At 43.4% G+C, this 14822-nt stretch overlaps 1 protein-coding gene across 1 annotated transcript; it reads right to left on the reverse strand.

The window, feature by feature from the left end:
• Positions 1-20: 20 nt before the first annotated feature.
• fibpa (fibroblast growth factor (acidic) intracellular binding protein a) lies at positions 21-12832 on the reverse strand. Its single transcript, XM_057850327.1, has 11 exons — positions 12526-12832; positions 11955-12039; positions 11689-11887; positions 11493-11619; positions 10460-10560; positions 8166-8299; positions 6771-6879; positions 6636-6699; positions 6067-6153; positions 5906-6003; positions 21-4679 (listed from the first exon to the last, which is right to left on the reverse strand). Exons 2-11 carry the CDS (start codon positions 12037-12039, stop codon positions 4610-4612), a joined length of 1074 nt encoding a protein of 357 aa, XP_057706310.1. The 5' UTR covers positions 12526-12832; the 3' UTR covers positions 21-4609.
• Between the last annotated feature and the right edge of the window lie 1990 nt (positions 12833-14822).

Below are 14822 nucleotides of genomic sequence, written 5' to 3' on the forward strand. Positions count from 1 at the left end.
ATTTACACCTATATTTACCTCCCCCGTCCCTGATTTTCCATGAAGCCACTAAAAAAAAAAAACTAGGGGTATTTATAGCCAGGGAGCAAGAGAGAAATAAATGGAATGTTGACAAAAATGAGAGCGGAGTACAGTCGAGCGAGTGAAAGTGGAAAAAGCGGGCGGGCGGCCGGCCGGCCGGGCAGAGTGGAGTCTTTCTCACTCGACGTGACTAATGGTTTACGCCACTGCGTTCCCGCAACAAAACTGTTGCAAAATCGGCGTGACGCGACAGCCGTCGACGTGACCCGAGGCTGGGTTATGAAATACTTTCCCACTTAAGTGGAACCCTCGGGGCCGCTCGGGTTTTGTAACATTCAATCATTCTGGGACACTGGCCGTGTGAGCCTTATACTCCTATGAAACGGCGGAAAAGCCCCGGCCGTGTCCACACGTAGCAGGCCACCTGATAAAATGGTACAGGTTTACAGCACAAACTGATTGATGGAGGCCCTTTCTGTCGCTTTTGGAGCAGTCGTTTTTCCAGAAAGTTTTATTTTGGCTCAAAAACAATGACTACCAATGTAGAAACATTGAAATCTTCTGTTCTGCTTGTGATAAATATACACTATATATGATACAAGTCTCTTTTTGGAGTATCAACATCAAGTTGAAAATGTTTGTATTGTGACAAAGGTGGCCGATCTGTTCCAATGTTGAATTTACCACCACTCTGTTGGGCGATTAAAGCGGATTTGGGCGACAAGCCACAATTGATAGACGGTGTGACCCCTCCTTCCCTTTGGGGTCTTTACGACGCGCGTGTGCGCGGGTGGCGGCGGCGGCAGCAGCTGTCGTTCCGGGAGGATCTTGTTGAAAATCACACCGTCGACCCCCCCGACCGGCGGACCAACTGCGCGAACCCCCGCGCTCGCCGGTTTTCCCTGACCACACACAAACGTCCCACAAATTCTCAGAATTGAAGTCAAATGCAGCAGCAGCAGCAGCAGCAGCAGCAGAATGTCTTCATCTGCCGTCACTTTTATTTTTGAAAGTACGCTTTCCGGCTTTCATCTGCGGCCAGCGCCATCGATCACTGTTCCTCTGTGGACCGATTTGATGACGATACGGTGTTTTTACGAGGCCCGCCGGAGAGCCACGATATAAAACATAATGACATCTTCATGTAAATAGGCTCTTTTGTTTACAAAGCCGATAGTTTGCAGACCGGGGGAGCCGATAGTGCAGTGGCGCTGTGAGATACGGGAAGAAAAAATACAAATATGGGCCATTTCCACACACAGTATTGGCACCCCTGCAATTCTGTCAGATAATGCTGAATTTTTCCCAGAAAATGATTGCAATTACAAATGATTTGATAGTAATATCTTCATTCACATTGCTTGCAATGAAAAAAGACAAAACAGAATGAAAACAAATGAAATCACTATCATTTTACACAAAAGTCCAAAAATGAGCCGGACAAAAGTATTGGCACTTTCAGCCTAATGCTTGGTAGCACAACTTTTAGACAAAATAACTGCCAACAACCATCAATTACAATGCTCTGCTGGAATTTTAGACCATTCTTCTTTGGCCAACTGCTCTGGGTCTCGGTGCCATTTTCAGATCTCTCCAAAGGTGATTGATGTCTGGCCACTTTACAAGTCTCCAGTGCTTTCTCTCAAACCATTTTCTAGTGCTTTTGGGTCATTGTCCTGCTGGAAAACTTCTGAGGGAGACCCAGCTTTCTCACACTGGGCCCTACATTATGCCGCAAAATTTGTTGGTACTCTTCAGACTTCATAATACCATGCGCACGGTCCAGTGCCAGAGAAAGCTAAGCAACCCCAAAACATCAGGGAACTTCCGTCATGTTTGACTGTGGGGACAGTGTTCTTTGAAGGCCTCGTTTTTTTCCTCTAAACTCTATGTTGTTGCCTTTTCCCAAAAAGATCTACTTTTGTCTCATCTAATCAGAGAACATTCTTCTAAAACATTTTTGGCTTTCTCTGGTAAGTTTTGGCAACCTCCAGCCTGGCTTTTTTATGTCTCTGGGTCAGAAGTGTGATCTTCCTGGGTACAGTCCCTTTTCATTCAGATGCCGACGGATAGCACGGGTTGACACGGCTGTACCCTCGGACTGCGGGACAGCTTGAACTTGTTTGGATGTTAGTCGAGGTTCTTTATCCACCATCCGCACAATCTTTCATTGAAATCCCTCATCAATTTTTCTTTTCCGTCCACATCTAGGGAGGTTAGCCACAGTGCCGTGGGCTTTACACTTATTAATGGCACTGCACACAGCAGACACAGGAACATTCAGGTCTTTGGAGATGGACTTGTAGCCTTGAGATTACCCATGCTTCCTCACAATCTGGCTTCTCAAGTCCTCAAACAGTTCTTTGGTCTTCTTTCTTTTCTCCTTGCTCAATTTGGTACACGCAAGGACACAGGACAGAGGTTGAGTCATCTTTAATTCATTTTAACTGGCTGCACGCATGATTTAATTATTGCCACCACCATGTGCCACAGGTGCTGTTCATTACACAAATTAGAGAACCATCACGATTTTTCAAAGGGTGCCAATACTTTTGTATTGCCTCTGTAAAGTCCTTTGAGACATCTGTTGTGATTGAGGGCTATACAAACAAAATTGAATTGAATTGAATTTTGCCTGGCCCATTTTTTTTCTGTGTAAAGTTTTGTCTAAAATAATAACGATTTCATTTTTTTTTTCGGAGTCACTTCCTGTGGATCTCGGGTCACATTCTGTAATTTGCGGTCACTTCCGGATGTGACTTCTTGAACGGAACAGCAAATTTTGGCCATTAGAAATGAACGGGAAAGTTTTTGGCAAATGTAAATGAAGTCGTAGGTTGATGGCAAAAATGACTTTTGTGCCCCTCATCTTACTGCATGAATTATGTGATTTGGAAAAAATGTAGGATTTTGAAATTTTCCTTTTTTTCCCCCCTTCTTTTTTGGCTGTTTATGTTTGCCTGCGCCGCACGAGGATTCCGGTCGTTTGGGTGTTCCAACCATGTCAAATGGTGAAACGCCGTGGGCTGAGCAGTGTGCCCAAGAAACACCATTGGGGGGAAAATAAATATTATAAATTCAAGCTTTTGCATTCCATGCAAAGCTACCGTCAATGATTGCCAGTTTTCTTTGTGGATTGCATTGCTATTTACAATTGTCCTGCATGGATTACTCATGTACGGTTAGGGGAAAGGCGGAGCCACTTGGCTAACTATTGATAGAGACACCTGGAGGCCAATTGGTGGTCCTTTTAACACACTAGAACTACCAAGGGTGGATCAGTTGATATGAATCCCTTCTGTGTCCAGAGAAGGGTCATCTGAACCTAATCAGCATATCTTTTGTGAGCACTGAAGTCCTCATTAGTCATCCCATTCACACTCGCAAAACCACAGGGTTGGATTTCTCCAATTAGCATCTTGAGTGTTTGCAGGGCAGGGGTGCCTCGGCTTTGTCGGACAGCGGACCGCTCAGGCGGGCAATCGGGCGGACAACCTTTTTACATCTTCCAAAAGCTGCGGTTTGCCTACTGTACAAGGGATGGAGTAATAAAATAACAAAACATTTTTTATGTGGTGACATATGACTCTTTGCCCTTTTCCCGGGGCTAGATGTTGGAGGCTGTGTCGAAGCAATTTTTCCTTCCGCGCCTCCTTTGTGCCCACATGAGAGTGAGCAAATTCCTCTGCGAGACCTACCGAGAAGTCCAAGTGTCTCTTTTGCCTCTCTGTGCATGCCTGATACAACACATATGCATTCACTGCTGCCACGTCAATCATATTGTAGAACACGGCAACTGCCATCTTAGTGTTCCTCCGTGTTTGAGAAACCCAAGGAAGCCCTGGATTTGCAAATGTTCAAGATACTAATTGCAGCTATCCAGAGTGAACATCCCCCCCCTCACACCGAGGCAGCGACTCCACAGGCATGTGTAGGGCGGTTGTTTGCTTGACTGCTTGTTTAAGTAGTCTATTCATTGACAAAGCCAAGTTGTCAGTTTGGTATCGGGGTCATTTGACGCCTTTCTGGTCTTTCTTTACAGCCCCAAAAACCCCAGGACTTCCGGTGTTAAATTGTCCGCCGTCTGCTGGCTAATATGAGGAAAAGGGCTGTTTTTGACCTTAAAGCCAAGCCTAATCAAGCCGGCACGGTGACAACATTTGTACTAACGTCCGCAATTTCAACAGCATTGACGACAATAGCCGTCTCACCGAGTGGCTCTATACATCCTTCCACCGAGAACCGAAATGAGTTTGTCACTAGTAGACGGCCGATCCATTTAATGCATAGGGAGGGCTGGCTTAAAACACGTTCCTTCACCGTCGGCACTCCCGAACACTTCGAATGTTGTCTATCGCCGTCCGAGAGTTAACAATGAGTTAACTCCAAACTCGGTCAGTTACTTCTTGAAAACATGTATTTTGTGTCCATTTAGCTGTGAATAGTGTCCATACAGTTAATCTGCCAAGGTTGGATCATTTTCACTTACGTCTTACAACTTTCCATACAAGGGGGGGAGGTTAAGATAACATCTTGAGGGGGGGAGGGCAAAAACAAAAAAAAAAGGCGCAGTTGAAGAGAACCCGGATCAGTCGTGATACATTTTGAAGACGCAGCTTTTGATGACGCCCATGTATCTGTCCCACACCGCTTGATGTCTGAGAGAGACAAAGAAAAATCAAAAGCACAAGTCAGGAAAAAGTTACGTTCCTCTATCGTCGCACGCTCCGTCCATCTCTTTATGAATATGTCTTTGTCGAGCGAGTTGGCTTCCGTTGACATGAAAAACAAGGTACGGCGGAGACTCCAAAGTTGAATGAGGTCACGCCGTTCGGAATTGGACCAAACCACAGAGGGCAACATTTCACTCGGGCCGGCCCACTGCCACTAAGGGGTATTTTCGTAGTCCACCAATAACTAGAGTTGTTCAATAATGACTTTTGGAACGATATCCCCACGTTGTCCGACATCAAAACCATAGCAACCGATGTTTGAGCGCTGTTGTGATGCCCCGCTGAATGCTTTAACCATGATAAATGTAACATCTTCAACAACATGAACTGAAGTTATAGAAAAAGTGCCGAAATAACGTCTGGTCTGAATGCCAGTCATGAAATAAAAGGAGTCATTCAAAAAGAAATCACTTAGTTACCCAAAAAAAACACTAGGGGGCGACAAGGCAACGCAAATCATTGTGACCGTTTTAGGATTTTAGTTAACAATAAAGAGACTATTTCAAATGTCAAATCATAAAAACATCAATCATTTTCATTGTTGTTTTGATCCCTTTTGTATTGAAAAATGATTATAAAATGAATGTAAATCTTCATTTTCCTCTCGAAATTGGGACGGAGGAAATAACCAATAAATTGAAAGAAGTTCATCGACGACGTTTTTGAGGTCCTCCAAACGACAATGTGAGTCATTGTCCATTTGGAACGTAAACAACGTGTAGGTGGGCCAGCGTTCCCGAACGGACCCCCTCGGAGCGTTACCGCTGTAAGGAATGAGACGGGATGACGCACGACTTGAGGAGTGAGCGCCAAATGGCAAGTGTTTATCTAACTTTGTTGACTTAACCAAAGACGTCTGTTTTCACGGCCGGTCGCCCGGGAGGAGATCAAGACGAGCCCGGCGGGCCGCGCTCGGACATTCGACCCCGGCCGTAACGCGGGTCGCCTTTCGCGGACCTGTTCGCTCGAACATTTGTGTGCGTGTGTGTCGGGGCGGAGGGGGGCGGGACGCCTCATTCTTCCATTTGTCACCCGGCACTTCAAATGGATCGGACGTCTACGGCCCACGAGTATTCGTTTTGTTCGTGTCTCGGTTCGCTACAAACGGCGTCTCTCCGAACGCGGATCTCCAACGGGTCGATATTACTCACTTGAAGGTGTCCAGTATGTGTGCGGAATTGGCGTAGTGAGTCAAGTAGAGCCTGGTGTCCGCCGCCGTCCATCGGTCCGAGCGACACGGTTCGATGAACTGGGAAGTAAAGGGGGAGGAGTCACATCGGGCCCGCTTTCGTCCGGCCGGGGAAAAACACACCTTCTCCACGAGGTCGATGAAGAAATCGCGGACGTCTTTGGTGTTGGTTAACTTGGCGGCGATGTTCACCAGGCCTCTGGAAAGATTCTGAAAAAGCACGGCTTTATGAATGGAGACAAAAGCTCGGAATCATCCAAATTCCTTCAAGCTGGAAGGCTCGCTCGTTCAAAATGACTCTCATTAGCATTCAATGACTTTGACTTGCTCCAAAATGAACAGGAATTGACCTGGAAATCCCTTCAGAATAAACAGGAAATGACCTGAAATGTCCCCAAATCAGCAGGAATCCATCAACAGAAGGAATTGCCCCAAAATCAACAGGAAGTGAGCGATAAAATGAAAAGGCCTTTCTCGACAATCGCGCAACTACAATACACATAGAAAGCTGAACTCGTCAGAGTCATTTCAACCGGGAGGGAGGACCCTCGTCTTTCAATGCCATCGACAGCTCCGGACGTCCGTCCCCTCCCGGTCAAAACGTCCGAGCGAGCGCCGCCAATGAGTCGAAAGGAAGCGCGCTTTTCGTTTTCATGCTACTTGTACCCGTGAAAACTTTATTTGAATGTCACCTTGAAATTGGCCTCCATCTCAGGAAAAGCTTTGGTTTTCCCCCGGAGGGCCGTGCACACCAAGCTGCCGACAAAAGAGACGACGTGAGCGCCAGCCAGCCAGCGACGGCAAAATCCCACCGTAACGTGCCGGACCTTTTGTGTTGATCCAGCAGATCCTTGTCAGAAATGAGAATCTTCAGTTCTTTCAGTTCTTGGAGAAATTCTTTGTCTAGATCCACGTCCATGTCTTCCACCATGTTATCTGGATGGGAGGGATTTTCTTAACTCACCCATGAACACTAGTATTACTTTGATTTAACCCCTCGATGCCTGAATTTACAGATCATAAAGCATTGGAGCAATACATCAAAATAGGATTCATTTCATTCTAATTTATGACATCTTTATAATTGTTAGTATTTATATTAGGGCTGTCAAAATTATTGCGTTAATTAATTTTTGAAATTAATCACGTTAAAATATTTGACACATTTAACGCACATGCCCCGCTCAAACAGATTAAAATGACAGCAGTGTCATGTCCATTTGTTACTTGTTTTTTGTCGCCCCCCTCTGCTGGCGCTTGGGTGCGACTAATTTTATGGGTTCGGCACCGTGAGAATTGTGTAATTGTTGACATCAACAATGGCGAGCTACTAGTTTCTTTTTTGTTTAAAAATGTATGAAAACGAAAACATGAAGAGGGGTTTTAATATAAAATTTCTATAACTTGTACTGACATTTATCTTTTAAGAACTACAAGTCTTTCTATCCATGGATCGCTTTAACAGAATGTTAATAATGTTAATGCCATCTTGTTGATTTATTGTTATAGTACACAAATACAGTACTTATGTACAGTATGTTGAATGTATATATCAGTCTTGTATCTTACCTTTCCATTCCAACAATAATTTACAGAAAAATATGGCATATTTTAGAGATGGTTTGAATTGCGATTCATTTTTAAGCTGTGATTAACTCGATTAAAAATTTTAATCGTTTGACAGCCCTAATTGATATACTTATATTACTGATTGAATTATTTGATTGTATATATTATGATGTTGTTAATACATTGAACAGAATAATACAAATTGATATGATATTTCATATTTTAATGTCAGTTGTATAGACGAAATTACACGAATAAAATTGACTTTGCCAATTAGTTCTATTTTGCAATTCGCCCATCGGCAGCCGTCGACGGCCCCGCCGGACGTCCGAACCGGGCCGAACCGGGAGGGTTGGTTCATTTGCCCCTCCCGGTCCAAATAGGGTCCGGCCTGGCTGTTGGCGGGCAGTCTTCCCTCTCTACGGAGCCTAACGGCGACCTCTGGTGGCCGAGAGTTAGACGTACTCCTCTGAACGTCCCCGAAGAGTTCTGACGTCAACCCGGACCGCCGTCTGTTTGTTTGTTCGGGGGCCGAATGACGTAAAAAGCGGCTGGAGTTCAAACAGGGGTACCGAATCTCGCGCCAAATCGGGAATGTAGCCTTTCATTTGGGTCTGACGTCCGAAGAGCTTTTCAAGTAAAGAAACTCTCACCCACGGCGCCGACGGTCCAGTTGTTGATAAGCTGCCCGGCGCAAAAAGCAAAGTCCTGGAAGGTGAGATACTGCAGCTTTCTCTTCCCAGTCTCAAAGCGATTGTTGGCAAAGAACACAATGGCCGCGTAATCCCTGAAACAGGACGAGGGAGCGGTTAGCGTGACGGCCGCCCGGACATCACCGTGCCGTCACGGTGAGAGTAGTGACGTGCGATATAAAATGACACCAAGATCTCATATCGCCAATATCTTGGGCATTCCTCCTCATTCGTGCATTTTCTTCATTTTCATGACCATTTACATTGTAAATTCTCACTGAAGGTAATAACACTATGAATGAACACATGTGGAATGATGTACTTTGCAAAAAAGGGGGAAATAACTCAAAACATGTGTAATATTCTAGTATCGTTACAGTAGCCACCCTTTGCTCCGATGACTTTTTTTTGCACACGCTTGCCATTCTCTTGATGAGTCATCTAAAATAACTTCACACACTTTTCAGTGGAATTTCTTGCTTTATTTAGCAATGGGGTTGGGACCTTCATTGAATGAGGTATCCCCAAACTTTTGGCCTGTACTGTATATACATCTACATTGTCTACATGCGAACACTTGTTTTATCTATGTGGCAAATAAGACTGAAAAAATTGAGGGGTCAGGGAGCTGTCACAGTATGTTTTTTTTTTTCCCAATCAAATGTTTCAAAAATACATGGCATATCGCTATCGTGATATCAAAAAGCTCCAATGGTGATAGAGGACTTTCCCCGTATCGCCCACCAATATGCAGCAGGTCTAAGAACCAAAAGTGGTATTTGTCATGAGGCAAACTGGATTTTGCCATGTTGCAATTTTTTTGCCATATAAAATCCGGACTATTGAGCGCCCCTGATTACAAGCCTCACCCAGTACATTTTGAAAGAAAAAAAGCAATTGTACACACATAAGCTTCTCCTGCCTATAAGCCGCGTGTGCCCACATAGTAAACTGAAATATTTATAAAGGAATACACAGTTTTCCAAGTTTTAATACCATACTTTAACGAATCGGGTTATGATATAGCGCGTGACTTACAGGTAAGGTAAGGGAGGTGCAGAAGAGCAAGAGACGACGTGCTGTTGTTGCGGGTGTGTCTGTGTGTGCGCGTCGGCTGCTAGAGGCAGCAGTCGTGTGTTGTTCGACGAGTTTCCAAAATAAAGAATTGCAACCTAACTTAGCGGGTTACTCTTTGTCATCGTTACAATACCTTAAATTTTCTTTCCAAACAGCGCCAGCAAAACGGCACTTAGCTGACTCCTCAAGCTCACTCATAAGCGTGTGTCGTCCTCTTCGTCACGCAGCAGACCGGCTTTTGGAAACCCGTTGGTGATGGTGGATTTTTTTCATGCTGCTCCACGCTGTCAGACTTTTGCAAAAGTTGCTCTTCGCATACGGCCACTTTTGTAAACGATCTGACGCCGCTGGCCATCCAAGCCTTCAATTCAACTCGGCACGTCATATCCATTCCTTCTAGCGTTTTCCATCATGCGGGTATGCTAATTTTACTAATGCACAACGATGAGGGTCTGCTACTTTTATTCGTGCACTAAGCACAAAATTAAGATACGAGTGAGAGTGCAAACTAGCGTCTTCCTCGACACATATATTGCACGTGTCTTACGCTTACATTTTATGCTCTAGCGCTCCTGGCGGTCGTTAGAAAAATTGATAAATTGGCCGCATCATTGGATACGCCGCAGGACTCAAAATGAGGGAAAAAAGTAGCGGCTTGTAATCCGGAAATTACGGTACATTTATTTATATGTATATATGTTGCCAAAATGGATTTTGGTTCGTCACATTTTTGGGGGGGGCGTATGTGGCATTTGTTGGTGTTTTATGGCAGTTTTCAAGGCCATGCACGTCCATGCCATTGACAGCTATGCAAGTCCAAATTTTCCATTCATGCCACATGGCAAAAAAAATGCCACAAGGCAAAATTCATTTTGCAACAAGGCAAAAAAAAGATGCCATATGGCAAAATCAATTTTGCCACATGGCAAAAAAGAAAATCCCACCCGGGAAAATCCATTTTGCCACGTGGCAAAAAGGCCCAAAAAATGCCACATGGCAAAATCAATTTTGCCACATGGCAAATACCGCTTTTGCTTCTCGCTGTCTCCCCGTGGCATATACCTATCGTAATATCAAAAAGCCCCAATCATGAACTCGAGGATTTTCCCCATATCACACACCAATACGCGTTCAAAAAAAGGAGGATTAGCAACGGCTAAAGTCGAGGCCTCCCTCACCTTGCGAGCTTGTCCGAGAGAAGGAAATGCTGACGTATGTTCTCCACCAGAGGGCCCTTCAGCTCTTCCACCACTTTAAAAACACGCTTGAAGTTGTCAAACTGAAATCCAGAAACAATGTCGATTAGCAGCGGGAACCTCCCGATACCGTACCTAAGCCTTCTCTCACAATACGACAGTTATGGATACGCGGGTCAGGAAATCGACGTGCGATAACTAACGAAGAGAAAAACAAGCTATTTCTGAGTTTATTATTTGCACTGTCACCAACAAACCGTCAAAAACGTTTGTCCATTTCACAGCCAATAAGGATATAAACATTTCTGGAAATAAATACAGCACCACTTTATTATTGCAGTGTTCTCGTCAACAAAAATGTTCCCGCGCCCCTCCCATTCAAAATGAATTGGCCAACGAGTGAAAGTGGAAAACTTATCATCTTAAACCATGTCTTTGAAGATTTTAGGGATGGAAATCTGAAACAGCTAAAAGATGGTTATGTCTGTTCTGTGGCCTACGCAGTCCTTACATATTGTTTCTTACAAAAATTTGTTTTGAACGAATTTGAGTCGTAAATTCATGAAAAGCTTTGATGTTTTCACCTCAGTTCAGCATCATAACTATTTAATCACTTTTAAAAAATGGTTTCAAATGAACAGCAGATTGGGATAAACTATAATGGTTTCTTACTTTGTGTCAAAAAATATGGAAGGAAAATCTCATGTCCGAGCATGCGGCTTTCATTACTGTTGCACTGTGTTCATGTTCATAATCACTGTATTTTTCCAAATAGTTATTCTGACCCATAATGCAGCACAAAGAAGGCAAGACAAAAGCTAAGGCTTTTTGATATTGTTGACAGTTACGTTTATATGCCTACTAGAGCCATGTACCGCAGGAGATCATTACCATCATGACGTTAATTAATGAGAACTTTTGCCGCAAATTAAATGCAGTATAAAAAATGCTACTATTTTAAGCTAGCTTTCCTTCATGCATGCATGCATGCGTAGCTTCGATGAGATTCACCCACCTGCCGTCTGCAACTTTTGAGAGTTACGCCCGTCTTGGCGCTAATGTCGTCCAAGTCTTTCTTGGTTCCTTTGGAGAGTTTCTTGCCCAGGACTTCACGCACAAAGGCATCGTCAAAGTCGTAGTATCTGAAATTGGCAAAGTCAAGTGATACTGAAGCAGATCCAGGTCAGTAAATCACGTAAATCTCCGTCCACCTCTCGATGAGCACGGCCTGTCGATGAGGCGGGATCTGGAAGAGCAACTGATTAGCCAGTTTGGACGGGCTGTGCAGAAGACGCTCGCACATCTGGAAGGTTCTGTACTGGTCCATGGTGTCGCTCAGCAGCACGTCCGCGCTGGCCTCGCACTCTTCCAGCGCTCCGCCCTCCATTCGGAACTTCACCGCGTCGTTTACTGGTCAGGCCGACATTTTAGCCACGTCTCGTTGACTCAAATGGAGCGTGCGCCTTCAAAAGATTACCTGTATATCCGTCCAACCAGAGCTGATAAACCTCCTCGTCCATGATCGTGGTGTTACCCACAAACACGTCCAGCTCCACAGCCATCTGAAGACGGATTGAGATTGGATGGATGAGTATGAAAGGAGACACAAACCATTTAAAGAACCATCGATTTGTTTTTTTATATGGAACGAGTCAACTCATTGGCTCATACCGTACGTAAAAATCACTGTTATATAAAATCTGGGCTTCACATTTGAGCTGCAAATGTGCGGAATTCACTTCATGGAATCGGACAACAAACTCGTTGGCTGTCAGTCCAGCGTCATGCTGGTTTCTGTACCAGCAAGACTAGTGCTGATATAAAATCAATCCAGCACAACCAGTATCAAAACCCAACGAATCCATCAAAACCGTGCTGGATTTGTTGTTATTTGGTCGTGCTCTTGTCTTGCTGGTGAAGAATCCAGCACGCTGTGTGAGGAAGCCATGGTTTCCGACTGTCCCTGAAGGACACCATGGATGCTGAATAAAAACAGAGTCTTACCAACCCAAAATGAATATTCAATCTTTGGTTCCCATAACACCTACCTCGTTAAAGTATCCTCCTAAACACCTTTATGCAACAAGCTCCAGTAACATGGCTTTGCTCGGCCTGCTAAGTGCTAAGCGCTCGTACTAGCTTCATACGTCGCGAGGTAAAAAAAAAAAAAAAAAAAAACACTCTCAAAAACAACTAAGCGACACTATATGTCAAGTTTAGAGGGAGTTCGTCAAATTCGTTCATAACGTTTGATATTGCAAGTATGAAAATAATGCTACGTTCTCAAGTGTCTGCGAGTGTTGTTTATTTCCGGGTTCGTGACATCACCGGAAGTGTGCGTAGCGCTGACGCACACGTACGTTTTCGTCCGGCTGCGTTCAAAATATAACATTTGCGCCCGCTCGAATCGCTCACTGTTTGCTTACGTAATGCAAAGTACTTTACATAATCGTGTATTTTGATGATAATGCATCTGTGCTATTATGTTTCACAGATCTCATCACATTCATTTTTACTGTTTAGAAAAAATTTCCATAGAAAGATAGACAGACTTTGTTTAGGTTTTATATTAAACATTGTATAGAACAAATAAAATGACCAATGGAAAGGAATATTTACTCTTTTTCCTTTTTATTTTTTGTGTGAAATATATACTTTGAGTGGGTTAAAAAACATTTGTAAAATACTAGTCCTAAAAAAAATTTTGCATATTGTGATAAAGTTCATTATTTTCTGTAATGTACTGATAAGCATTAGACTTTCATATTATTTTAAGATTCATTACACACATCTGAAGTAGTTCAAGCCTTTTATTGTTGTATTGTTGATGATTTTGGCAAAAATAGTCCAGATAAAACCAAAATCCTGTCTCAAAAAACGAGCACATTTCACAGAGCAGTGTAATGCCATGGACAGTAAACTATTTACCAGTGGTTTTGGCACTGTGAGCAGGTGCCAGGTCGCACTGAAAAATGAAATCTTCATCTCCATCAGCAGATGGAGCATGAAGTGCTCCAAAATTGACCCTGCCCTTGATAAAACACAGAAGACCAACACCAGCAGCTGACACGGCACCCCAGACCATCACTGACTGTGGGTACTTGTCTTCCTCCAACCTCTGGCACCTTGATTTCCCAATGACATGCCAAATTTGCTTTCATCTGAAAAAAGTATTTTGGACCACTGAGCAACAGTCCAGTGCTGCTTCTCTGTAGCCCAGCTCAGGCGCTCCTGCCGCTGTTTCAGGTTCAAAAGTGGCTTGACCTGGGGAAAGCGGCACCTGTAACCCATTTCCAGCACACGCCTGCATGTGCACGGTGGCTCTGGATATTTCTACTCCAGACTCGGTTCCTCTGTTTTCGGCAGGTCCCCCAAGATCTGGAATCGGCCCTTCTCCACGGTCACCTCTTCTGGTTGTGCAGCGTTTCCTGCCACACTTTTTCCTTCCCACTGCGGTGCCTAGATACAGCACTCTGGGAACAGCCTATTCGCTCAGAAATGTCTTTCTTGAGGGTGTCAATGATGGCCTTCTGGACAGCAGTTAGGTCGGCAGCCCATGATTGCAGTTTTGAGTAATTAACCAGGCTGGGAGTTTTTAAAAGCCTCGGGAATCTTTCGCAGGGGTTTTGAGTAAATTCATTGATTCAGATGATTAGGTTAGTAGCTTCTTCCTTTTCATGATATGCTCACTTTTTGAGATAGGGATTTTTGGTTTTTCTTGACTTTTTGGTCAAAATCATCAATATTAAAACAATAAAAGGCTTCAAGTACTTCAGTTCTGTGTAATGAATCTAAAATATATGAAAGTCTAATGTTTACCAGTACATTACAGAAAATAATGAACTGTATCACAATATGGTAATTTTTTTAAAAAAAGGACTAGTAAATGACCAAAAAGAATATTTTACATTGTATTCATTGTTGTTGTTTTTTTCAAAAAATTGTTTTTCTTTGTCTTTTAATGAATAGAAAGAGACAATATTTAATGTTGGATTCCTTTTAGTTTTCCTCCTCTAAAATCAAAATATAAAATAAAATAAATAATAAATTCTTCATATTATTTGCTGTTTTTCCTCCTTGTTGGGTTTATTTTTTGAATGCAAGAAAACAAGTGACAAATGTACAAATAAAGATGAAAAGAAGAGAATGGATCCAAAAAGGAGGATTACGGCTCTGTTTTGGTCAGCGGTGCATGTCTCTGAAGGTGTCTATTCATTTGATCATCGTTTGCAGTTCTCATTCATTCACCTTGATTGAAATAGGAAACACATCCAAATGGTCCTTTAATGAACGAGTGACAGTGCCAGATTTGCCTATTTATGATTTCCTCCGACCATGCACATCT

Source organism: Corythoichthys intestinalis, chromosome 11 (genome assembly GCF_030265065.1).
Source record: "Corythoichthys intestinalis isolate RoL2023-P3 chromosome 11, ASM3026506v1, whole genome shotgun sequence".
NCBI classification, from domain to species: Eukaryota; Metazoa; Chordata; class Actinopteri; order Syngnathiformes; family Syngnathidae; genus Corythoichthys; species Corythoichthys intestinalis.